This window comes from Eucalyptus grandis, chromosome 7 (genome assembly GCF_016545825.1).
Source record: "Eucalyptus grandis isolate ANBG69807.140 chromosome 7, ASM1654582v1, whole genome shotgun sequence".
Lineage (NCBI taxonomy): Eukaryota > Viridiplantae > Streptophyta > Magnoliopsida > Myrtales > Myrtaceae > Eucalyptus > Eucalyptus grandis.
The window spans coordinates 16,554,072-16,579,968 of record NC_052618.1 but is presented as its reverse complement, the minus strand read 5'-3'; the positions used below and the strand labels follow the sequence as shown (position 1 = coordinate 16,579,968).

General features: G+C 41.5%; 3 protein-coding genes and 1 long non-coding RNA gene across 4 annotated transcripts in view; 1 reads left to right on the top strand and 3 right to left on the bottom strand.

Annotated features, from left to right (window-relative positions):
- Positions 1-8,484, bottom strand: part of LOC104416391 (putative disease resistance RPP13-like protein 1) — a 30,113-nt gene extending 21,629 nt beyond the window's left edge. Inside the window, exon 1 of the mRNA XM_039317516.1 lies at positions 7,515-8,484. Within this exon, the coding sequence (XP_039173450.1) occupies positions 7,515-8,460 (946 nt within the window). The 5' untranslated portion in view covers positions 8,461-8,484. The remainder of the gene's footprint in view (positions 1-7,514) is intronic.
- On the top strand, positions 1,430-2,635 carry LOC104456693 (bZIP transcription factor 53-like). Its single transcript, XM_010071548.3, has one exon. It carries the CDS (start codon positions 1,866-1,868, stop codon positions 2,307-2,309), a length of 444 nt encoding a protein of 147 aa, XP_010069850.2. The 5' UTR covers positions 1,430-1,865; the 3' UTR covers positions 2,310-2,635.
- Positions 3,884-6,760, bottom strand: LOC120295605. The gene is made up of 2 exons (XR_005552971.1): positions 6,209-6,760; positions 3,884-4,591 (listed from the first exon to the last, which is right to left on the bottom strand). It is a non-coding gene; the product is annotated as an uncharacterized LOC120295605 (long non-coding RNA).
- A 23-nt stretch (positions 8,485-8,507) lies between the features above and the next one.
- Positions 8,508-10,080, bottom strand: LOC108954554 (putative disease resistance RPP13-like protein 1). Its single transcript, XM_039317515.1, has 2 exons — positions 9,438-10,080; positions 8,508-9,277 (listed from the first exon to the last, which is right to left on the bottom strand). The coding sequence occupies exons 1-2, from the start codon at positions 10,078-10,080 to the stop codon at positions 8,508-8,510; spliced, it is 1,413 nt and encodes a 470-aa protein (XP_039173449.1).
- Positions 10,081-25,897: the final 15,817 nt, after the last annotated feature.

The window sequence follows — 25,897 nt, the reverse complement described above, 5'->3', positions numbered from 1 at the left end:
GATGCAACATTAGTGATTAGCCAACATTTTATAACTCTAATCGGATTGAAAAAAAAAGAGGGTATTACAAATCTCATGTCATTCGGCCTTATATATGTTATGCATCTCGAGTTTGTTGCATCTTGTGCCGATACCATGTAATTTTAACCTTAATATGAAATATGTCATTCTCGGTTAAAGTGTCAAGATCGCAAGTTTGGGCACAGTGTCCTAGGTTTGCTCCTTGGGAGCCGATAGTTGGCTCTTGGTTATGATTAGTATTGTTCATTGAGTTCCTTTTTTTCAAATCATTTATTTCTTGTGAAATAAACGGATTGCAGTAATAATTTTTTTTTTCAAATCATTCATTTTTTGTGGAATAAATAGATTGCAATGATCATTTTTCTAGTACTATTTCATGATGCAATGTTTGCAATCCCAAATCCACTATCCACTTTGATTTCTATCCCTATTTTCTCACCAAGAGTCCATCTACATATTTTCACCGTCAATTTCCAAACGTCTATCTGCTTTCACCAAATCACTTACGTTTTCTTTTCATCCAATTTCAATTTTGGAAATCCAAGATTTAGCCTGTATTTCACAGATCCTGACTAATTTCCACTGCGCAAGTCCTTTTTTACGAAAATTAAAATGTATCGGGAAATTAATGTCTCAAAACAGAAAACATTAAAATAAATATCTCTCCTTATCACAACTTGGCGCTCGCGTGCATTTTTCCAGGGGGGGATGTATCCGAGAAGATCCGACGTTCGAAGTTTGACCCGGTCAAACCCACGGTTTTTGCCTGCTCTGTAAAGTGTGATGCTACTGGATAAGGTCCCAAACAACGTGCGCATTACATTGAACATGGGCAGCGCCAGCTACCGCGACGACGATGAGATCTGACCAATCCCACGCCACATCAGACGTGCGCCATGACGTCATTCTTCCCCTCCCCACCAAAAACAATTTAAATTTAAGAACATCTGTTCCCCCCGTATTACGGTTACACGGTCGCGTAAAGAAAGAGATTTATAAATAGATTAAGTCAGATATTAGTTGTCCATCGATAAATAAAAAGATTAAAAAAACCACCGGCAAAATAAAATCAGAAGAGGATCTCTAGATTCCTCCACATCTCCGATATAAATTTTCACATTTGTTTATTCCTCAAGCATCTCGTGTATTTTCTTCTTTTATCGATTCGTTAAAAAGGTAATTTCAGTTTTTTTAATTAAAGAAAGAAATATAATCTTACACTTTCGAATGTGATTGGGCAATCGGGACACGCCTAAGCAAAATCCGTCCTAATAAATTACACCCAAAAAAAAAAAAGATTCTGGGAATATTCGTTTTCCCGGCAGACCAATCGAAGCCCGCGAGCCTCCTCTATATAAACCCCTCCTCCCCTCCTTTCTTAACCTTCTTCGACCTCTCTCTGGTTCGTGAGTTCCGCCGCCGCCACCTAAGTTTACGTCCCCCTTCTCTCTCTCTCTCTCTGCTGTCTTTCCGCTGCGTTGTCGCCGTTTTCGTTTTCCCCTTCGTTGCGTTGGGCTGAGAATCGGAGGGTACTGGTTGAGCGCTTGTGGTAGATGGTCTAGGGTTTTCAGATGTGGGAAACCGAGTTATGAACTACGCGATCCTCATGTTCCGGGTGCGGATCGTCCACTCCTTCTCGGTGGTGTTCCTCTACTGGTTCTACGTCTTCTCATGAACGCCCGTCTCTCTCTCTCCGATTGATCGCGATTCGTGCCTCACTTTGATTCCATCGGAATTCGTTGTCTGAGAAGCAAAAGCGAAATAACTCCCGGCACGCGGAGACCCTTTGATCGGTCGTTTTCTGAATCGAGTGATTGATTGATCGCGTGGAAAGGCCCTCGAAAATGGGTTCGGTTCGGCGTCAGGCGAGCTCGGGATCCGATGGCGACCCGAGGCTCGGTGGGGTGGCCGATGATGAAAGGAAGAGGAAGAGGATGGAGTCCAACAGGGAATCCGCCAGGCGCTCCCGGATGAGGAGGCAGAAGCAGCTGGGGGATTTGGTTGGAGAAGTGGGGCAACTGCAGCAGGCTAACGCTCAGCTCGCGGTGAGTATCAATGCTGCTGCGCAGAAGTATGCCGAGGTCGAGTTGGCAAACAATGTCCTCAGGGCCCAGGCCATGGAGCTTACCGAGAGGCTCCGGTCCCTGAACTCGGTACTCGAGATCGTGGAGGTGGTCAGTGGGCTGGTGATTGATATTCCCGAGATACCCGACCCGTTGATGAAGCCCTGGCAGATCCCATGTCCGATACAACCCATAATAGCGTCCGCAGACCTGTTTGAGTGCTGATGTATCGATTGCTGTTGCAAATGTGGAACTAGCGCTTTGGATTTTAGTCTCTTTACCTCTGTGTTTGATGTGAATATTGTCCGATGTCTCTGATGTTCTTACTTCATCTTGTTGGCAGTGGTAATATGTCAGTTTCGTGTCTGTTGACTGGATTGGCTCTCTTTTTTGTACAAGGGGGTGTCGTTTTTCACCCTCATTAGCTTGTGAAATTTGCATGATGATGAATGGTTGTAACAAACCTATTTTAGCAGTTTGTGGACAAAGACATGTTGCTATGCTGTATCCCCGTGCTTCTTTCAGTAGGATATGGATTTCTCAGTTTTTCATGCTAGGGCCAGGATACGATTTCTTCATTTCTTCCACGGTAATGCTGGGGACCTAGGGTATACAGATTGGTTTGTAAATTGCTGTTCATCAAGTGATACGGTAAACTATAAAACTGTATCGAGCAAGAGGGACGTTTTTGAACAATCCGATAGGAGTTCACCTCATGATTGTACATACTCATAACCTTCTTTGTTTTTGAGGTTCCGTTGGATCATTAGGTGGTTTTCTTGTTGTGCTCTGTTTGTGGCACAATCATGCACGACTTCATTCCTTGGGCACACGTCTAGCCTAGTGTTCGTGCTATGCTGTTCCTCAGTTGGGCAAGTTAGGACCAGGAGATGCTATTTTTTAACTGCTCCGAAGATATTATGTTGCAAGATATGACTTGTGCCCTGTATCTTGTCTCGCAGTAGGTCTTTTTTTCCCGATCCGCATCCATCCAAGTTGCTGTTGTTATTTTGGTTAGATGAACGTTAGTGATATGACGATCACAATTCTTGTTGTTCTATATGTCCAAATCATTTAGCAAGCTAGGTAGTTTTTCTGTGTCTTAGATGCTTTAACTCGCCTTCTCATTCAGCGAATTTGTGGGAGTTAAATCAGCATCAGCATCCACTGCTAGTTGTGCCAGTGTTGATTAGCATAATACACCACATCATTTCAAAATAACTGTCTATAATGCGTAGCTACAAGGTTTCTGGACTATTTCTCCATATTGAGAAATGACGGCTTTACAGATTTTGAAGTTGGAATGAAGGTTATTTGATTCATCTTTCTCAATTATGTGATACATACAAATCAGAATGATGTCCTTATATATACATACACAGCCACTTTTGATGTACATATGACGACTTCCACCTCGAACATGATAAATAAGTGAGACTTGTACATGATCCCAAATTTCACTTATCCAGCATATGTTATACCCTCCTATAGCACGAAACTGGTACACGCTTGCATGCACGAAACTGGTACACGCTTGCATGCAGGAGTCAATTCCGCTCTTTGCTTAAGTCTGCCCCTAGAGAATTAGAGGTCCTTTGAAGAAGAGATGAATCACTCAACCGAAGAGAGAGAAGTATCACTGACACAATTCTCCAATCCCTCCCGATCCTGTATAGGCTATGAAGCTCAACTTAGGCCCGTTTGGTATAATCATAGTTGCAACCATTTGGTAACACATAGCAGCTAAAAGCTAGACGGGACAGCTTCATGGTTCCAAATGATAGCTTTGAGATGTTACCTTGCGAAAGCAGAAGCATCCAGTTTTACGATCGCAGCTACCATCGAAAAGCTGTATCAAACAATCTCTCCATAACCCACTCATCTGATGCCCATCATCAGTTTCAGATATGATGCTTTCTTCCAATGCTACAACATTGAACACCTGGGATGGACAACTACAGATCATGCGTTGGCTCCGTTTCACCTTGAATGATTTGTTGTTTCTTCACTACAAGTATCAGCTTGCAAAAGCGACAATTCAGCCAAACCATTAGGCGAGTACTTCTCACATGGTGTGTCGCTCTGTTACACTAAACGTTGCAATCGCATTGGAGTGCCTCTCTTGCACTTGCGCTCATTGAGAAACAATTTCTTGCAAGCTGCAAACCAACAATGAAATTTCGAAACTTCTAAATTGACCTTGATTCTTTCGTTTTCAGGAGTCGATAACTTGGCTTACTGACCGCATGAAAAATGGATTTGCTTTCCTTGCCGATTTCCACCATCTCATTGCCAATGCTGCTCCCGATCCTCATAATCCACTTGTCTTGTGAAGACTTAGCACCATTTTTTTTTCCTCACCACAACCCTGTTACTAAAACTATCTCGATATTGTGGGAGAAGAATAGGTCCATCCAAAGCTGCATCCGACATCCACTATAGGTAACGCTTAGTAGAAACCCACTATCACTACATAGGAGATCGTCAAGAGAGAGCCCAAGTTCGACCTGTCAACAAATATAGTTGGACCAACATATGCTCAAAAAGCTTAAATCTATGAATCATGAGTCAACTAGGATATATTAACTACTTCATATCACATCAATTATTATCTCCTCTTACGTGTGAGCTCAATGTTAAGTATACTTCCCCCTTAATCCAAGTATACTAACACGTTGCCACCAATCAACAATCGGCTTGGGAGCATATAGCATAAGCCAAGGGAGAGCTAAAGTTCAAGCCTTTTAACATATCCAATTAGACCACTTTTACTCAAAAACTTAATGTAATGAATTTTTGGCCAACTAAGATATTAACTATTTCACACCATAACAATCCCACTTCATTGGACTTTTTCTAACATAACTTATACGTACATCTCACTAACCATGTATGCATCATGTATTTTTGGAACAATAGTTAGTCTAGCCCCATCTAGAAGCACTCCACTTGCGATTATTGAAAGACAAGTATCAACAACTAAAGGATACTCAAATCAAGCTAAAAGCTAGCAACACATTTCCAGCTTTATCTCCATCCACAAAAGCTCCTCAACAGTTAGTGCACATAAAACCGCTTAAGTTCCCTCGAAAGTAACGATATTCTCTCAAAATAGGGTAAGTTACAATAGGTCCATATATTTTGATCGAATTGCATTTTTAGTCCTTCAGTTTGGATTTAGTTGATGTCGTGATATAATTAGTGATAAAAGTGGATATGCCACTACAAAATGCCGGGTCACTTGCATCTATTAAACTGTTCAATTTTCACATTCTATGGATCAGAATTCCACGTGTAGGCAGGGAAATTGTTAAACTGTACAACATTAGAGTGATGTTAAGCTGAAATGGACAAATAAAAATACAAAGCAAACAGAAATATACTACACCCACGATACCACACTGTTCTGGCAAGTGGAACAGAGGTCAGTCATGAGTCATGCCTGTCCTTAAGAATTTATGTCTCCCTTGCAATATTATAAGGCTTTAGACAACAGAAAGCATCTGTCAATAAGAGCAAATTTACTCTCTCTATAACTTGAGGATGTGCCACAGGGTTTGTGAAAAAATAATTTCATCTGGATAGCCTAATCAAGGCTAGGCCTTCTTCATATGGCCACGAATCTCTTTGCTCTATTTACATTAGTTAGCAATGCACAAACAGTTCCATGAGTTGGCATTTGTAGGTGTTGACAATCGTGATATGAGTGAGATCTTAAAGCTGAAATAACTTGATGATGACAAAAAGTAACAATGGAATTATCATTTCCAGTTGAGAGTATAAAGACCGTGACAGATGCTCAGCTGAAGTATGGGAGTGTGATTTATATAGAGAGAATGGAGAAGGGGAAAAGCAGATGATCCAGCTAAATAACTAGGCAACCAATAAACAAATGAAAAACAGATGATCCAGCTAAATAACTCGGCAACCAATAAACAAATCATGCTGCCCGATAGTAGGAACAAGAATGGAAAGCTGGTGAAACTACAAATAATCTCCATTGTGGAGTGTTACCAGAGTGGCTTGCGGCAAATACAGCCAGATGGTACTGCTTGACCACAGTGCGACTGAAGCATGTTGTGAATAAATAAATGGCTTACTAAGTGTAGGGTCAAGAGAGATACCCTAGTGAGATCTTGGTAAATGCAGGGCTTGTAAAGCAAGATATTCAATCATGTGATGAGCACATCTTCAATCACGATGCAGCGAATGTAAGAAACTAGGGGCCAATCTTTCCCTTTCTTGCGTTGGCATCTTTTCTCCAGAAAAGGACACCCATAGATAAATAGATTGGAAAGGGAGGATGACAAGCCCTCTGCTGGCATGGATCGAAGACTTCGACAGTCAATTATGTGAAAGGTTTTGAGACAAGTGAGGTGGTGGAGCCCTAAGTTGTCCAGTGATTTTAGATCCATATCATAAATCAACAGAGTGGTAAGAGAAGCAGGCAGAATCTGTTCCTCTTTTGGGAAGGAATGGAGCTTAGGACATTCGCCAATGAACAATTTTTCAAGGGAGCTCAGGCTATGAAGCCCTTTGGAGTTCAGGGATGTCAGATTCTCAAAATTAAAGATATACAGAGAGGTAAGAGAGCTTGGCAGAAGCCCTATCTCAGGAAATGACTCTATATTTTTCTCCTGCTCAATGACAAAAGTTTTAAGAGAGCACGGTGATTGAAGACCCCAATCCTTGCGGCCGAGTGATGAGCTTGTCACAATTAGAGAGTGAAAGCGCAACCAACTTGGAGGGCAAACCCCGCTCGGAAATGACTCGAGTTGTGGACATGAGGATATTTTCGGTGACCGAAGCGAAGGAAGGAGAGCCTGCATGTTTTAAGCGGATACTTTAGATGATGACAGTCATTCAACTCTAATGAAGTGAGGCGTGGGGCAACCAATCCTTCCGCAGGGAAAGATCTAAATTCAGGGCAATCACTAATGTTCATCGAATGGAGAAGAAGTGGAGAACTGTCTGAATTTGAAAGATGTTCCAATTTTTGAATCTCCACTAACTGAATATTCTTAAGTGAGGGAAAATTTCCGAGAGGAAAGGATATAAGTGAATCGCAGCTCTGCTTCAAGTTTAGATATTGGAGAGATTCATGGCATCGTGTATTGGCAACTCTATTTCATGGTTGTCTTCAAGATTGAGTCTTGTCATGGTAGGAGGAAGAAACCTCAAGGGAAGGGTTGAAAGATTCTTGATTTCCATATCTTGTAACTCAGTGCCATTTAGGAGAGGCTCAACTCCAAAAACCTTTCCACAATCATCCAAATTGATCTTACGAAGAAGTGGTGCAAATGGTAGAGAAGACGTTAGCTGTGGACACTTTTCAATGGACAAGGCTGATAGAGAAGGGAGATGGCTGGGCAAGCCTCCACTCAACTCAAGGCAATTTCTAATACAAAGCATGTGCAAAGGCAAGACCACCTGTCTCTATTGCAAAAGAAGCCCACTCTTTCCAGCTGCACATGTCAACAAATTCCAAGTACTTAAGTGACTGAAAAGGTATACAGTTACTACCATTGAATTCAGTACCCACACTTGTAACTCCATCAAATCCTTTGATTATCAACTTCTCCAGAGATGGTAGCTGTCCTAAAGGAGGCAATGACACACAGTGCTTGCAAGATTCAAGACGCATGACTGACATATTAGAGAATGAACCATGTCCCAGCCAATCAGAGAATGACTTACCACTATAGGATATAATGATAAGCTCTGTCAAGTTCCAATGAGGTTGCAGCTTGTCCAATACATTTAAGCAATTTTGCTGCATAATATTGTTATCAGAACCCCATTCCAGCAGTAACTTTTTCAAGTACCTTTTTCCCTGCAAATCGACTATCTCTGCATCTCGGTAACTATCAACATTCTGCAAACCTTGTATGGAGAGTGTACCCATAAGATTCCCAAGCTCCCCTAGTTCCCTAACCCTGGTCCCACCGTTTTCAGCCACCACGAAATTAGTTAATGTCTGCAAATTCTTCAGTCTGCTCATCCCCAACGGCATTCTCTTCAGGAATGTCCCCCTTAAATCAAGATGACGCAGACAGGTTAGGCTACCCATGTTTCTTGGTAACTCAATGAGAGACTGACAGTAAGCAAGAATTAAGGTTTGCAAGTTGTATAGAGCAGTAATTGAATCAGGCAATCTACTTAGACTTCTATTATAAGAGAGATTCAAATAGCGCAGATGCTTCAAACATCCAACTGAACTGGGCAACATAGAGAGTTTCTGATAATGAGACAAAGATAGCACCCTTAACCAACTCAGGGTCGGCAACAGAACATGCAGTACCTCATCGGTCAAGAAAAAGTACTCGTTAGATGTCACGTGATCCACGTTTAGTGGCAGGAAAGTACGCAAATTCATTGCCCCGGCTAACACTCTGAATCTAGAAGCGACATCATATCGAGTTCTTACAAATGACAAATGGCGAGTGCTTGAGGACACCTGGTGGGAATTGACTCCGTCCAAGCTATAAAAGATCGACCAGCTACATATCTTGCTAAGTCATTGACCAGTTCATGCATCCAGAAACTTGATTCAACGTTGCTTACTCTATGAAGCAAAGATCTAGACACTAGATCACAGAAGCACTGATCACCTACTTCCTCTAATGTCCTGCTGTCCTTAGGTTGTTTTATCAAGCCCTCAGCAATCCAAAGTAAGATCAGTTGGTCCTTCTCATATCTACAATCCTTTGGGAAGATTGAACAGTAGGCAAAACATTGTTTCAGTTGTGGAGGAAGGTAATGATAACTTAACAACAACGCAGGGAGAATTTCATTCTTTCCAGGTGCCAAATCCCAAATATCACTCTCTGCAATTATTTCCCACTTCCTGATATCAGACTCATAGCGTAACAAGCTACCTATAGTCTTCAGTGCAAGAGGCAATCCATCACATCTCTTAACAATTCTTTGCCCAATATCTTCAAGTCTCATGCGCGCCTCGAAGTTATGCTCTTCAAATGCATGTTGTGCGAACAAGTCCCAACATTCCTTGTCTTGTAACTTCTGTAAATAGTATGTCGAGAAGGCACGAGCAACCAATGCGACGCCCTCATTTCTTGTTGTCACGATGATTTTGCTGCCTCTTGCTCCATAGCTAAAAGGAACTAGGAACGCATTCCAAATATTTGAGTCCTCATTCCAAACATCATCCAACAGCAATAGGAATTTCTTCCCTGTCAAGAAGTTCTTCAGTTGGAGCTGAAGCTGGTTGAGATTTTCCGTCTCCTTCTTGGAAAGGAGAATTCCTCGAGAGCCGTCGCCGTCAGCTTGCAGATGTCGAATTGGTGGGACACGCAAACCCACGACCTCAACTCGAAACTCCCTTCACCGCACGATCGTTGAACACGAGCTGGGACAGCGTGGTCTTACCAACACCACCCATCCCAACTATGGCCATCACGCTGGTGTTCTTTTCACCCCGATCCGACAAGAGCAACCCGATCACCGCCTCCCTGTCCTTCTCCCTCCCGAAAACTCCCGATTCCTCGACCAACGAAGTGGTCGGCAAAGCTCTAGGCGTCCTCTCGCGAATACCTTCCCTTAGGCCCAGCACTTCTCTCTGCTTCACCACGCTCTCCAATCTCTCCAGAACCTTCTCTAACTTATCCCCTAGTCCACTCGCACAAGCGTCCGAAGCGAAGCTGCAGACCTTACAAGCGAGGGCCCGAGGCTCGAACCCGGCTTCTCGCTCCAGATCCTCGGCGGCGATCTCGTCGAACAGGTCGTCGGCGTCGTACACGGCGTCCTTGAGCTCGTCGAGCCACTTCCTGACGGAGTCGTTGGTCATCTGCTTCTCCTCCGCGTCGTCCAGCACAGCGTTCGCGGACAGGAGGGCGACCTCCAGCTTCTGCAGCAGCCTCCCCTTGCCGAGCTTGCGCGACCGGAAGAAGTCGACGACCTCGCGGGAGGCCATCCGGTCGAAGAGCACCTGGAGGAAAGCCGAGAGAAATGCTCCGCCGATAAGCGCCGTCGCCATGAGGAATTTTCAGAGTGCCTGGAGTCTGGAGAAGCCGGAAGCGATTGGAGAGGAAGTGAAGACGATCGCCAACGGAAGAAGCGCCAATCTGTGAAGTCTTCTCCTTCGAAGATCGATGGTCGATCGCTTGGTTTACATTAGTCGCTTATGACGATGAGGTCGGGACATGGACAGCGCCTGCTGATCGGCCTGCATCGGCCGATGATGGGTCAACGTGATGCATCGTGTGGCTTTTTTTTTCTTTTTTTTTAATGAAATACGGAAAGAAAAATCGCAGTAACGTTTTGAAACAGAAACGTTAGAAATCTTGATGCAAATGTCGACATTGGCACTTGCGTTTGGAAGACTTCTGAAGAAATGCGAAGTCATTTCCCCCTTTTGATTCAAGGTGCATTTGCTCGAGATAAATAATATTTGATCAAGCGGCTTTTAAGCGGAGAGAGAGAGAGAGAGAGAGAGAGTATATTTTAGTTCAGTCTACGGGCAAGAATTGCAACCTAAAATAAAATAAAATAAAAATTTCAAAAAAGATTTTGAAGTGTCTCATTTTTCAAATAAATACCCGAAATAGACCTTATTTTCAATAGGGACTTAAAGTGGCTTTGGTTGTTTTAAGTAAGGGCATGATGTAGCCATTGTTATTGCAAATAATGGTATGACTTCGGCGGTTGTTGACCGACTAAATTTTTCAATTGGTCAAGAAGTTCTCATCCAAATTTTCTTTTCTTTTTTCTTTTTTTTCTTTGCAAGCGGTTAATGATCTTGCTAGCTGTTAGGAATGGCTAACAAGGCCTTGCAAGCCCTCGCCGGTTGTGAGTGAGGCCACCTTTGCCTATGTCTGATGAGGTCGTCGAGCTCTTGCAAATGGCCGCAAGGGGCGGCCTCCCCCAGGGGCAAGGGTGGCCTCACCTAGGTGAGGCTGTTCCTCACCTGTGGCCGACATGGGTGGCACTCACCGAATTGGGTGAGGGTGACCCTCGCCAACCCTTCGGCCACTGGTGAAGAGGAAGAAGAAGAACCAGAAAAAAGGAGAGAAAAAAGAAAAAAAAGGAAGAGGGAAAAAGAAGAAGAAGAAAGCCTTAGTTGAAACAAATATAATTACTTGAGACTCTTATTTAAAATAAGCATAGTCATTTGGGCTCTTATTTAAAACAAAATTCACTTAAATCACTTATTTAATAAAGTGATGACACTTCAAAGTGCTTATTTGAAATAAGGTTTATTTTGAACTCTTATTTAATAAAATGGGAGCACTTAGAGTACCTTTTTGGAATTTTCCTAAAATAAATAGAAGGCCTACTTGCATTGAAATCGGGGGCAAAATAATAATAATAATGGCACTTGGGGGTTGCATTCCTAGTTGCCAATGGACAAAGAGGCCTAGCTCTAGGCTATGTCAACTAATCATTTTTCAATTAAGATTCTATTCGTTTTGAGAAAATGTGGTGTTTTTTAAAAATTGTTTTTAGAAAACCAATTTTCAAGAAGGTAACCATATTTTGTAGTGTGTAGCTGAAATTTGAAAATAAATTATAAAATATTTTCTGTTGTTCGGTAAGGAAAATGTTTTCCCCACGCACTCTTTTTCAATAATTTTTATTTTATTTCTTAAAATCAATTTTTAAATTATTTTATTTTTTTCTTTCTTTTTATATTCTTCTTCTTTGATCAACCACGGTGATGGCCAGCAACTAGCCAAACGCAAGCTTAAGACTTGCCAAATTCCAATGAGTCTCTAGCTCAAAAGAAAAAATAAGAAAAGAAAAGAAAAATAATTGAAAATTCGATTTTTTAGGAAATCAAGAAGAAAAGGTTAACGTAGATATGAGATAAGAGAAGATAAGTAAGAAAAATATTTTCTTAATCTTGAAAAGTGGAAAACATTTTCTCTATTTTAGAAAACTCTTTTTTGCTGATGGAAAATGTTTTCGCGATTAGTTCATTTTTCAGGAAATGAATGTCGGAAAATTCGAAAAATAATTTTCTTTGGCCCATTTGTTACATAAGCATGAGATAACTAGAAGGGAATGGAATTGCTTGAAGTGAATCGAATAGCGATTGATTTGAAGATCACTGCATTTGGTAATACGTCGGAATTGGAACGTATGTAGTAATGGGTGGAATTTTATCGTTTTAAATTGCTATATAATAGTAAATTAGGTAAGTATGCTTGCCATATTATGTCCAAACAACAGTTACCAAATACGAGGCTTAGTGCACGTGTCAATTTACCCTTGACTGTCAACTCATTCTCATGCCTTACCGCTCACTTCCACTTTCCCACGTGTTCACGAAAGATGCAGTAATGAAGCAATTTTTATTCCCCATTTTTATTTCCATTCCACCTCTCTCCAATCAACCAAACGATGCCAAGAAAGCTTCCATTCCCATCCCAGGGGTTTGATTCAAAATAATGCGGGGTTTCTCTAGGTGAGCTTTTCCGATTTTAGGCCTCTTTGCTTTATTATATCTATAGCACAATCTCGTATAGCTGATATTAATAAAATTCTGAAGACGTTTATGAACATGCATGCGCTTGTGGGCCAAGCATTTACTTATTTTTAAATCCCACCAAGATATGGAGAAAATATTAACCACACAAGTTGTGCCAGTGCAACAAATTGAAAGCCCATCTATTGAGCGAAATGTGTCCATAAAAAGCTTACTTGTCAGACTATTCTTCATCTGTCTCTCTCCTTTCGCAGACTCGCACCTCCATTTCTCTTCTTCTTCTTTGCCATTTCTCCCTTCTTTTTTTCAATTACTTTCTTTCCCTTTGACCTGTGGCCAGTACTTGGCTATGGCTAGTGACTGGCCACAAGCCAAGGTCGCCCTCACTGAATCTGACGAGGGGATTCGGCGAGGGTTGACTCTCCCGAGTAGGGCGAGGGTCGCTCACACTGAATCTGACAAGGACTAAGCCCTTGTCTGATCCAGAAGTTGTGGAGGGAGGGATGACTCGGAGCGTAAAAGATCTTGAGGATGTAGGGGCTTGGGGTCGTGAGTGATGACAATGAGCATGGGAGACTTGGGCTTGTTCTTGGATCCAAGGGCCGCAGGGGCAACAGACGATTTCAATGGTGGAGCTGTTGTCGGTGGGGAAGACGCAAAGGTCGAGCTTAAGTGAAGGAGAGGGGGATGAATGACGTTGCCGTGCCCCCGTGCAAGTGAGGGGGAGGGTCGAAGGAGGAGAAGGGTTTACGGAGGAGAGAGGCCGTCCGTGGCTTGCAAAAAGTGTGAAGAAAGCAGTGGGAGAAGAGAGAGAGGGCAAGGAGATGAACACATATTATTCAATGGATATGAGCTTTCAATTAATTGCATTGGCACAACCTACACAACCAATATTTTCTCCCAAGGAGAACATGTAGTAGCATTAATGCTGCAATTCGGACACCTGGTGGAAATTTAGTTGCTCTCGGTCAACATCAAGCTCAGTAATACCTAAACAATTACACTACGAAAAAAAAAAAGTTGTGCATTTATTCTCTTTTTACTCCTTTTTTGTTTTTTTTTTCCACTTTCCATCCATCACATATTGATGAAACAATTATGGAGATTTTTGTAATTATCAAATCCGCTTATTGAAACGTTGCCTAAGTTTCGACCCCAAAAAAAAATGTTGCCTAAGTGATTCTACACAATCAATGAGTGATATCACACATCAAGGATTTGTTTCTCATTTAGCTTTTTTTTGTTTTTTGGTCAGAAATTTCTCGTTTAGCATTCAACACAACACATATTATCTAAAATTTTAAAATCTAGTTACACTTTTGCCATGAGTTTAGAATTTTAAATGCACTAATCTCAATATAAAAGTTGACGGTCTGAGCACTCTTCGTATGGAAGGGATGTATCAATTATTTTCCATTTCTAATTCTTCAATTTATCGGTGTTGATACTTAAATTTTACAATTTTATTATATACAAGATTAAGAATTAGTCTACCTTTTACCAAAAAAAAAAGATTAGGAATTAGTCGTTTAAAAAAAAAAAGCGAAAACAAAAACAAAGCAAACAAAAAAATAGAAAAAAAAACAAAAAAAGGAAAAAAAACGTGGAAGGGCTGAGCCCGTTTCCCTCTTGGCCCGGCCCACGTTAGCCTTTGTCCTCCTCCAGCTGGTTTCGCATGCGAAACCTGCAAAAAGAAGGCAGCAGCAGCACAGCAACTGGAGAGCAGGAATGGAGGAGCAGGAGGATCGGGGTCCGGCGTGATCCGCGGGTCTGGGAGCAAGCCAGTCGACAGGCTGGTGAGACAGGAATCAGGCACACCGACCATTGACCTTGAAGAGCTGGGGGTACCTGCAGAAAAAAGAAACACGAGCGAAACAGGGAGGAAAACCAGGAGAAAAGGAAGGAAAGAGGTCGAAGAAGGAGCTGAGGAGCCCAGAACGTCTAGCTGCCATCGGTGAGCCGTTGATCGCCGCTGTAACCTTCGGACCCCAGCAGTACAGGAGGCGGACCCAAGACAGAGAGAAACAAAGAGAGAGGGGGTTCGGGGCTGTTTTTTTTTTTGGGTTGAGAGAGAACAGAGAGTACTGAAGAACGAGTTGGAGAGAGAGCGACCTGGAGAGAGTGCAAGCTCGAGAGAGTGTTTGGTCATCGCCGGAGGTCCGTTCGTCAGTTGCCATTCGCCGCGGTCCTCCTCTCAAACCAGGTAGGCTTTTGTTTCAACCGTGTGTCCCTTGTTCCTCAGGAGGCGTCGGGTCGGAGCTCGTGCCGACTAGTTCGCACGAGCTTCGGTCCGAGCCGGTTCTCCCTGAAAGCTGCTAGCTGTTCTAGTATGCGTCGTAGGGGTTTAGATTTGTCTCGCATACCAAATAGAAATGCCTAAACGATAGCTAATGTTCTGCAAGTTTGTTGAAGCTTGGAGATAGTCATTCTTCGTCCATATCTGTTCCAACTGTGATTAACCTGTTGAGCGGATCTTTAGCATTGCTTGTGCATGTCGTGTTGATGCTTGCCCAAATCTATGACCCAAGTGAGACTGAGTTCCTTCGTTAACCGGTGCATCCTACATGTTCGACGAAATGCCTCAGGGAAGGCCGAAGGCTAGCACATGTTTAAACCGGAGATCAACCCGTCTTTACTGTTGGTTGTTCGATGTTCGAGTCTTGTATGTTGCTGTGCTTGGGTGTCATTTTCGTGAAGTGGCCATTTATTGTCGAATCGGCAAGTGTTTTCCTTCGCGCCGAAGAGAATGTCAGTTGGTTGCCGGAGAAAATGGCCGGCGGCGGTCGACGCCGGTCAGAGTGGACGACCGTCAGGTGGTGGTTGCCGGCGGCGGTTGGCGCTAGTTACTCCGACCGGTGCTGTTGTGCGGGCTAGCTTCAATGGCCAGTGTCGGGCGTGGGAAGAAACCATCGAAGGAAAAGAAGATGGGTAGAAAGAAAAAATAAAAAATGTAAAAGTGGGAAAAGACAAAAGGGAAAAGAAGACGTTCGGAGAGGAAAATTTGTGGGGAAGAAGGCCAAAAGGGATGAAGTTAAAAAAAAGGAAAGAAAAAGAAAATTGCAGAAAAAGTGAAACCCAAAAGCAGGCTTCGGGAAGAGGAGCCGCAGGGAAGAGACGTAGTAAAAAGATGAAATAGGGAAAAGACAAAAAAATCGATTAAAATATTAATATTAATATAAAGAACGGAAAAACAAAAGAAACAAAAAATGGGTTTTAAGAAATCGATTTCGTCTTTTTTAGTTTTACTCCGAGTTTGTGTCAAGCCAGAGGACCGGATTGGGTTTACCGGTCCGGACCCGTTTTTCTGATTATAATAATATTAACTTTAAAAAAAAATATTAATATTAAAAAGAACAAAAAAAAAATTGAAAATTCGAGTTTTTAATTAAAAAATTAAAAAAAATAAAAAATTGGAAAATGTCAGGAAATTCAAATTTCTTTTGAAAAATTTTACAAAAAATTTTATAAGCTTTTTTTATTATAAAAAAAATGGAAGTTTCTTAATTCTAGAGTTATGCTTAAAATTGACTAAGCCTTTGGGGCTTTACCTTAGGTTTTCAACCGTCCTTAGGAACAATTGTCTTTGAGTGCACAATATTGATATGTGGAGTTTGTCTTCTCTTTAGTCTAGTCAGGATTAGCATTTGTCATCTCTATAGTATTAATTCTTTGCTTTCTCGTGCAATTTATTTAATGTTTTCCTTAGTTGCTAATTGTTATTTTAATGACTGCGCACCCGCATGATCATCTCGCATGTTAGTGGATAAACATAAAATCAATTCAAATTGCCTGCCAAAAATCATTTTGTTAAAATGAACAAGATTAGGTACTGAAAGGGCACTAATTGGTTAATTAGTGTAATCAAGTCCCCCGAACCTAAATTCTGCAGTTTGCGTAGGAAGTGAGGCACGCTCATGCTCTCACGCTTGGTTTCTAGCCGACCCCAATAGGCTAGTGGTGACTCATTTTGTGCAAAATTCCTAAAAAATATCCCGTGTCACGCGAGATATGGGCTTGGGAGGCCACGCCAATCATGGGCCTTAGGCCCGAATCCCCTTCAAGCAACACCCTAAACTCCGTTGTTCCCCCCCAGGGTAGGTTGTGACAATCAGTTGTAATGATGTTTTGGCAATTTGTGCACTCTTACTTATATTTTAAAATAAAGGTACTTTGAGTACTTATTCTATTTTGGTTGAGTTAGTTTTTTCGGTTTTACGTAATTTTTTACTAACTTATTGAGTTGACTCATTTGAAATACCTATTTGTAACAAATATTAATAAAAAAAATAAGAAAATTTATTGAGTTGACTTTATTTAAAATACCTATTGTAACAAATATTAATTAAAAAATTAGAAAATTTATTGAGTTGACTTTATTTGAAATACCTATTAGTAAAAAATATCAATTAAAAAATTTAGATGCATACTAGTGAAAATTTCACTTCCACCACTCAAAATTGTGGCACTATTATAGAACATTAAGTTTGTATTTCATATAAATGAGTAAAAATGAGTTATGCGATTATTTTTTAATCAAAATCACATGGGTCAATTAGGGTCTAAATTATTTTCGAACCAATCCACCATTCGACAGCCCAAGTGCTACTTAGGAAGAGGGTTTCCTCGAAAGAGCGACTTATGTGCCATTTTGAAACATGAGTGTTCCCATTTCAAGTGTGCTTTTTAAGGACATATGTCGCTCAATGGATAAATTTTCAATTTGTTATGCTGACACAACTTGTACATTTAATATTTTCTCTTAAAGAGAACATGTAGTAGCCATGTAGTAGCATTAGCGTCGCAAGCCGAACACCTGGTGGAAACTTATGTTGCTCTTGGTCAACAAGTTCAATTATATCTAAACAATCACACTATGAAAAAAATTGTTGTGTGCATTTATTCTTTTTCTTTTACTTCTTTTTTACGCTTTCCATCCATCACATATTTTATGAAACGATTACCGAGACATTACAATTGTCAAATCCGCTTATTGAAATGTTGCCTAAATTTCGAGCCCAAAAAAATAATAATAATAATGCCTAAGTGATTCTACTCAATCAATGAATGGTATCACACTCCCAGGTTTTGTTTCGCACTTAGCATTCACCACAACACATATTGATGATTTGTACTAGAGTAATATTTTAAGCATCTTCAATTTTGATTTATATTATCTAAAATTTTAAAATTCAATTACACTCTTTGCCATGAGTTTAGAATTTTATTTTATTTTATTTTATTTTATTATTATTAAAAAGAAAAACTGTAATTTTTGAAAGAGACACTAGAAATGTTGATGCAAATATCGACATGAGCACTTGCGTTTGGAAGGCTTTTGAAGAAATGCGGAGTCATTTCCCCTTTAAGACAAGGTGCATTCGTCCAAGATAAACGATATTTGATCAAGTGATACGGTAAACTATGGAGAAGCGTATTGAGCTAGGTGGCATTTTGGAGCTGTCCCAATAGGAATTTGCCTCACGACTGTACGTACCCGTAACCATTTCTGTTTTTGAGGTTTGGTTGGATCGGTTAGGTTGGTCGCCGGCCAAGCGAGCCTTGAGCTCGCTTGACGCCCGGCAAGCTCGAGTCTCGTCGGATCGGCCAAGACTTGAGCCTCGCGGCCGTCGGCGAGGCCTCCGTCTCGCCAAATCGGGCGAGCTCGAGCCTCGCCTAGCTGGTCATCGGCCATCGCCGTGCCGGCGACCAGGAAGAAGAAGAAAGAAAAAAAAAATGTAAAAAATAATTATAATTTCAATCTTTATAAAAAATATTTTTGTAAAGTTAAATAGAGAAGAGATAGTCTGTTCATTTTTAATGGGTTGATAAATGGGTCTTAAATGGATATGCTCTCAAACCCATTTAAAACCCATATATTTCAGCCTCTTTATTTTCAAAACCCATTATGAGTGTTTTGGAAAATGAGGCTTGACCCATTTAATTATAAATGAGTCCATAAATGGGTTAATGACCCATTTAACACCTCTAGTTTCCGATATGATCCTTGCTTCCAATGCTACAACATCGACGCCTGGGATGCACAACTACAAGTCATGCTTTGGATTTGCTTTACCTTGAATGGTTTATTGTTTCTCCACTACGACAAGTGTCAACTTGCATAAACAACAATCGAACCAAACCATTAGGCAAGTACTTCCCCATGGCATGTTGTTGTGTTTAACTAAACATTGCAATCGCATTGGAGTACCTCTCCTGCACTCGCACTCATTGGTATACAATTTCTCACAAGTTGCAAGCGACAATGAAATTTCGATACTCCTAGTTGACCTTGATTCGGTCATTTCAGGAGTTGATCACTTGGCTTGTTGACTGCATGAAAAATGGATTTTGTTTCCCTGCCAATTTCCACCATCCCATTGCCTATCTTTGCTCCATATCCTCACAATCCACTCATCTTGCGAGGACCGAGCATTCTTTGTCTCACCACAACCCTCTTCTTGAAACTATCTTGATATCGTGGGAGAAGAATAGGTCCATCCACCTCCGCATGTTGGTAGTGCCTAGCAAAAACCCAATGCCATCACATAGGAGATCACCAAGAGAGAACCCAGGTTCGACCTCGTCAATAAATATAGTCGGACCTAACATATACTCAAAAGCTTAAGTCAATGAATCATAGACCAACTAAGATATATTAAGTCCACACCACATCAATTCTTATCTCCCTCTTACATGTAAGCTCGATGTTCAGTATACTTCCCCTTTAATACAAGTATTCTTTTGCACCAATAGGTTGCCACCAATCAATGATTGGCTTGGGAGCGCGTAGCGGAAGCCAAGAGAGAGCCCAAGTCCAAACCTTTCAACGAATCCAGTTAGGCCACTTTTACTCTTAAAGCAATGGCCAACTAAGATATATTAATTATTCCATGCCAATACTAATCCCACATCATTCGACTTTTTCTAACACAATTCATTCATGCATCTCAATAAAGCAAGTGCCTGTATTGCTAATCGTGGATGCATAACGTATTTTTGGAACATTAGTTAGTCTAGCCCCATCTAGAAGCACTCCACCTACAACGATTGAAAGACAAGTATTAAAACCTAAAGGATACTCTAATCGAGCTAAAAGCCAGCAATACATTTCCAGCTCTATCTCCATCCATAGAAGCTCCTCGACAGTTAGTGCACATAAAACCGCTTAAATTCCCTCAAAAGAAACTATATTATCTCAAAATAGGGTAAATTACAATAGGTTCATATAGTTTGATCAAATTGCATTTTGAGATGCAAACTTTCAACTTCAACAAATAAAAACCTAACTTTTTCACACTTTTTTTAGACCTTCAGTTTGATGGATTTAGTTGATATCATGATATAATTAGTGACAAAAGTGGATATGCCACTACAAAAAACCGGGTCACTCATATCTCTTGAACCATTCATTTTCACATTCCATGGATTAGAATTCTACATGTCAACGGGAATATTTGTTAAACTGTACAACTTTATGCAAAAATCCTAACTCAAGACTATCATTAATATAATCTTCTATGTAAAATAAGTTCAGCAAAGTCACTAAAACTTTCTTGAACTTCCCACAACGAATTGTAAATTAACATACTAATTTACAACAATAAATAACATTAAACTTTCAATAATTAATCATGTCCATTACACTAAGTAATATATTCACGGGAAACAATATTAACATAGAAAGAGATATTTACACCTAAAACATCTCAAATTCATCTAAGAAATAAGTAGGGAAAGTCTCATCTAATTTGTTAGTAAAATTCTCTAAGAAATCTGAAGACATATCGGCCAACCATAAAAAAACTTTTGGAGAGCTCTCATGCCACCTCCAAGGTGCATTCACTCCGCGCCATGTGACACTCAATCCAAGAGTTAAAGTTTTGTTTAACTCGATCCTATAATACTCTCTTACAAAAGCTCTTGCAAGCCTTCTATAATCGGGATCACGTTGACCTCCCATAGGCGATCTAACACTGCTTGCCATTTAGGTGGAAGAGTGTTTATCAAGGCTGGCACATTCTCAAAATTCGGCATAAGATAACCACTCCAGATGATTTCTTGTATCATCTTATTGACCATGACCACGTGTGATACTACATCACCGTCATTCCACTAATAATTAGCTAACTATGTTATTAGCCTTTTAATTCTTGCATTTTCTTGATTCGTTCTCGGAAATGCAGGCATGCGTGCATAACGCATCATAGTTCCTGCAACAAATGCAGAACAAAAATGGATTATTTATAATTCACAATGAACAAATTGAAAATACATAATTTTCCTTCCTTTTTTTTTGGGTCAACGTCGGTCAATGGTGGTCAACGCAGGTTCTGGTCGAACTGGTGAGGCCGGTCGGGTCGGTCGGACGAATCGACTGGCACGTTTCCTGCGCGTGCGTGGGCAATCGCCGGCTGACGTCATAATGACATCAGGCATTCGCCAGCAGTTGCCACACGCGTGTGCGGTTACCGTGCATGTGCGTTGCACGCGCTTGCGGTTTCCACCGCTCGCGCGTGTCGCCTAGGAACCGCCTTGCAAGCGCCGTCGAAGCCAAATACTTTGGCCGTGCATGGCGGCGCGTTCGGCAGCAAGCCACCACTTGAAATTCTCGTATCGACGAGCACTACAACCCTAAGCAATTAGAAACACACTTCGATCTACGGAAAAGCAAAAAACTAGGGGGAACAGTACCGTCTTGGGATTTTTTTCCGTCCCTTAAACGATCAACAATGATGTTTAACGAAAAATTAATCAAAATTTGATTATAAACATATACGGTAATTAGGAAACATGAACGTGTGGCTCTAATACCAATGAAGAGAACAACGGATTGGAAACAAGTCCAGGAAAATCATGAATCATCAATCCTAAGGTACTGAATTCAATGGTAATGCTTGTATACCTTTTCGAGTCACTAAAGTACTTGGAATTTGCTGACATGCGCACTGGAAAGAGTGGGCTTCTTTTGAAATAGAGACACGAGGTCTTGCCTTTGCACATCTCTGACGACTTTGTATTAGAAATTGCCCACGGTTGAGTGGAGGTTTACCCGGCCATCTCCCTTCTCCATGGCCTTGTCCATTGGAAAGTGCCCTGACTAGCGTCTTCTCTACCAATTGCACCACTTCTCCGTGAGATCAAGTTGGACGATTGTGGAAAGGTTTCGGGAGTTGAGCCTCTCCTAAATGGCACTGAGTTACGAGATATGGAAATCAAGAATCTTTCAACCCTTCCTTCGAGGTTTCTTCCTCCTACCATGACAAGACTCCATCTTGAAGGCTGTCATGAAATAGAGTTGCCAATACACAGATGCCATGAATCTCTCCAATATCTAAACTTATGGCAGAGCTGCGATTCACTTATATCATTTCCTCTGGAAATTTTCCCCTCGCTTAAGAAAATTCAGTTGTTGGAGATTCAAAATTTGGAACGTCTTTCAAATTCAGACGGTTCTCCACTTCTTTCGATGTACATTAGTTGTTGCCCTGAATTTAGATCTTTCCCTGTGGAAGAACTTTCTGCCCCATGCCTCACTTCATTAGAGTTGGATCCTTTTTGTCATCTAAACTATCTGCCAGAAAACATGCAGGCTCTCCTTCCTTCTTTCGGTCACTGAAAATATCCTCATGTCCACAACTCGAGTCATTTCCTGAGCAAGGTTTACCCTTCAAGTTGGTTACGCTTTCACTCTTTGATTGTGACAAGCTCATCACTAGCCGCCAGGATTGGGGTCTTCAATCACTATGCTCTTTTGAAACTTTTGCCATTGGGCAAGACAAAAATATAGTCATTTCCCGAGATAGGGCTTCTGCCAACCTCTCTTACCTTTCTGAATATATTTGGCTTTGAGAATTTGACTTCCCTTAACTCCAAAGGGCTTCATAGCCTGAGCTCTCTTGAAATTTTTTTTATTAACCAGTGTCCTAAGCTCCATTCGTTCCCAAAAGAGGGACAAATTCTGCCGCCTTCTCTTACCAATCTGGTGATTTTTAATGTGGGTCTAAAATCACTGGATAACTTAGGGCTCGACCACCTCACTTGTCTCAAAAACTTCCACATAGTTGGTTGCGGAAGTCTTCGATCCATGCCAGCGAAGGGCTTGTCATCCTCCCATTCCAATCTATTTGTCCATAGGTGCCTTTTGCTGGCAAAAAGATGCCAGCGGAAGAAAGGAAAAGATTGGCTCCTAGTTTCGCACATTCGCTGCACCGTGATTGAGGGTGTACTCGTCACATGATCGTATATCCTGCTTTACAATCCCTCCTTTTACCAAGATCTCACTCAGGTGTCTTCCTTGGCCCTCCACTAAGTAAGCCATTTATTTATTCACGACATACTTCAGTCGCTCTGTGATCAAGCACTAACATTTGCCTGTATTTGCCGCATGCTACTCTAATAATGCTCCACAATGGAAATTGTAGTTTTACCGGCTTTTCATTGTTGTTCCTACAATTGGGCTGCATAATTTATTTATTGGTTGCCGAGTTATTTAGCTGGAGCGTCTACTTTTCCTCTTCTCCATTCTCTCTATATAAATCACACTGCCATACTTCAGCTAAGCATCTGTCACGGTCTTTGGGTGCGTTTGGGAACCACTTTTGGTGAAAGTTTTTAGGAAAATGCAAAAACCTTTGACTTAAAGGTGTTTTTCAAAATGCAAACTGTGTTTGGTAAATTATACTTTGAAAGCTCTTTGTGAAGTGCTTTGAGCAAAATAGTGTTTGGGAAATTACATTTACAAATGAGTTTTGTGATAAAAAAAATTATCAAAAAAAAATTTAAAAAAATGACCGGCAAGGGCAGCGGCCGTCAGCGACCTCCGGCGACCTCCGGCGACCCGGATCGGGCCGGCGAGGTCGTGCGGCCGCTGTCGCGACCTCCGCGACCTAGATCTGGGTCGCGAGGCGAGTCTGGTCGCGCGAGGTCGCGCGACCAGATTTGGTCGTGCGAGAGGTCGCCGCGCGAGAGGTCGAGCGACCTTTGGCGACGTGCGAGGTTGCGCGACCTCCCGTGCAACCGGACCTGCCTCCCGCGACCTAGATCCGGGGTCACCGGCGGTTGACGGCCGTTGCCCTTGCCAGTCATTTTTTTTTATAATTTTTTTTTACCACAAAACTCCTTTGTAAATGTAATTTCCCAAACACTATTTTTCTCAAAACACTTCACAAAGAGCTTTCAAAGTATAATTTACCAAACGCAGTTTGCATTTTGAAAAACACCTTTAAGTCAAAGGTCTTTGCATTTTCCTAAAGGCTTTCCCCAAAAGTGGTTCCCAAACGCACCCAAAGACCATGACAGATGCTTAGCCGAAGTATGGCGTGTGATTTATATAGAGAGAATGGAGAAGGGGAAAAGTAGACGCTCCTTTAAATAAATAACTCAACCAATAAATAAATTATGCAGCCCAATCGTAGGAACAACAATGAAAAGCCGGTAAAACTACGAACAATCTCCATTGTGGGCATTATTAGAGTAGCATGCGTAAAATACAGTAAAATGTTAGTGCTTGATCACGAGCGATCAAGTATGTCGTGAATAAATAAATGGCTTACTTAGTGGAGGGCCAAGGAAGACACCTGAGTGAGATCTTGGTAAAAGGAGGGATTGTAAAGCATGATATACGATCATGTGACGAGCACACCCTCAATCACGGTGCAGCGAATGTGCGAAACTAGGAGCCAATCTTTTCCTTTCTTCCGCTGGCATCTTTTTGCCAGCAAAGGGCACCCATGGACAAATAGATTGGAAAGGGAGGATGACAAGCCCTTCGCTGGCATGGATCGAAGACTTCCGCAGCCAACTATGCGGAAGTTTTTGAGACAAGTGAGGTGGTCGAGCCCTAAGTTATCCAGGGATTTTAGACCCACATTAAAAATCACCAGACTAAGAGAAGGCGGCGGAATTTGTCCCTCTTTTGGGAACGAATGGAGCTTAGGACACTGGTTAATAAAAAGTTTTTTAAGAGAGCTCAGGCTATGAAGCCCTTTGGAGTTAAGGGAAGTTAGATTCTCAAAGCCAAATATATTCAGAGAGGTTGGAGAAGGTAAGAGAGGTTGCGAAGCCCTATCTCGAGAAATGACTATATTTTTGTCTTGTCCAATGGCAAAAGTTTCAAGAGAGCATAGTGATTGAAGACCCCAATTCTGGCGGCTAGTGATGAGCTTGTCACAATCAAAGAGTGAAAGCGCGACCAACTTGGAGGGTAAACCCCGCTCAGGAAATGACTCGAGTTATGAACATGAGGATATTTTCAGTGACCGAAAGAAGGAAGGAGAGCCTGTATGTTTTTTGGCAGATAGTTTAGATGACAGCAGTGATCCAACTTTAATGAAGTGAGGCATGGGACAAAAAGTTCTTCTGCAGGGAAAGATCTAAATTCAGGGCAACAACTAATGTACATCGAAAGAAGTGGAGAACCGTCTGAATTTGAAAGACGTTCCAAATTTTGAATCTCCGGAACTGAATTTTCTTAAGCGAGGGAAAATTTCCAGAGGAAAGGATATAAGTGAATCGCAGCTCGCCATAAGTTTAGATATTGGAGAGATTCATGGCATCTGTGTATTGGCAACTCTATTTCATGACAGCCTTCAAGATGGAGTCTTGTCATGGTAGGAGGAAGAAACCTCGAGGGAAAGGTTGAAAGATTCTTGATTTCCATATCTCGTAACTCAGTGCCATTTAGGAGAGGCTCAACTCTCGAAACCTTTCCACAATCATCCAACTTGATCTCACGGAGAAGTGGTGCAATTGGTAGAGAAGACGCTAGTTGTGGGCACTTTCCAATGGACAAGGCTATTAGAGAAGGGAGATGGTGCAAACCTCCACTCAACGTGGGCAATTTCTAATACAAAGTCGTGCAGATGTGCAAAGGCAAGACCTCGTGTCTCTATTGCAAAAGAAGCCCACTCTTTCCAGCTGCGCATGTCAGCAAATTCCAAGTACTTTAGTGACTGAAAAGGTATACAGTTACTACCATTGAATTTAGTACCTTAGGATCGATAATTCATGATTTTCCTGGGCTTGCTTCCGATCCGTTGTTCTCTTCATTGGTATTAGAGCCACACGTTCATGTTTCCTAATTACTGTATATGTTTATAATCAAATTTTGATTAATTTTTTCGTTAAACATCATTGTTGATCGTTTAAGGGATGGAAAAAATCCCAACACGGTACTGTTCCCCATAGTTTTTTGCTTTTCCGTAGATCAAAGTGCGTTTCTAATTGCTTAAGGTTGTAGTGCTTGTCGATACGAGAACGCGCCGCCATGCACGGCCAAAGTATTTGGCTTCGACGGCGCTTGCAAGGCGGTTCCTAGGCGACACACGCGCGAGCGGTGGAAACCGCAAGCACGTGCACGGTAACTGCA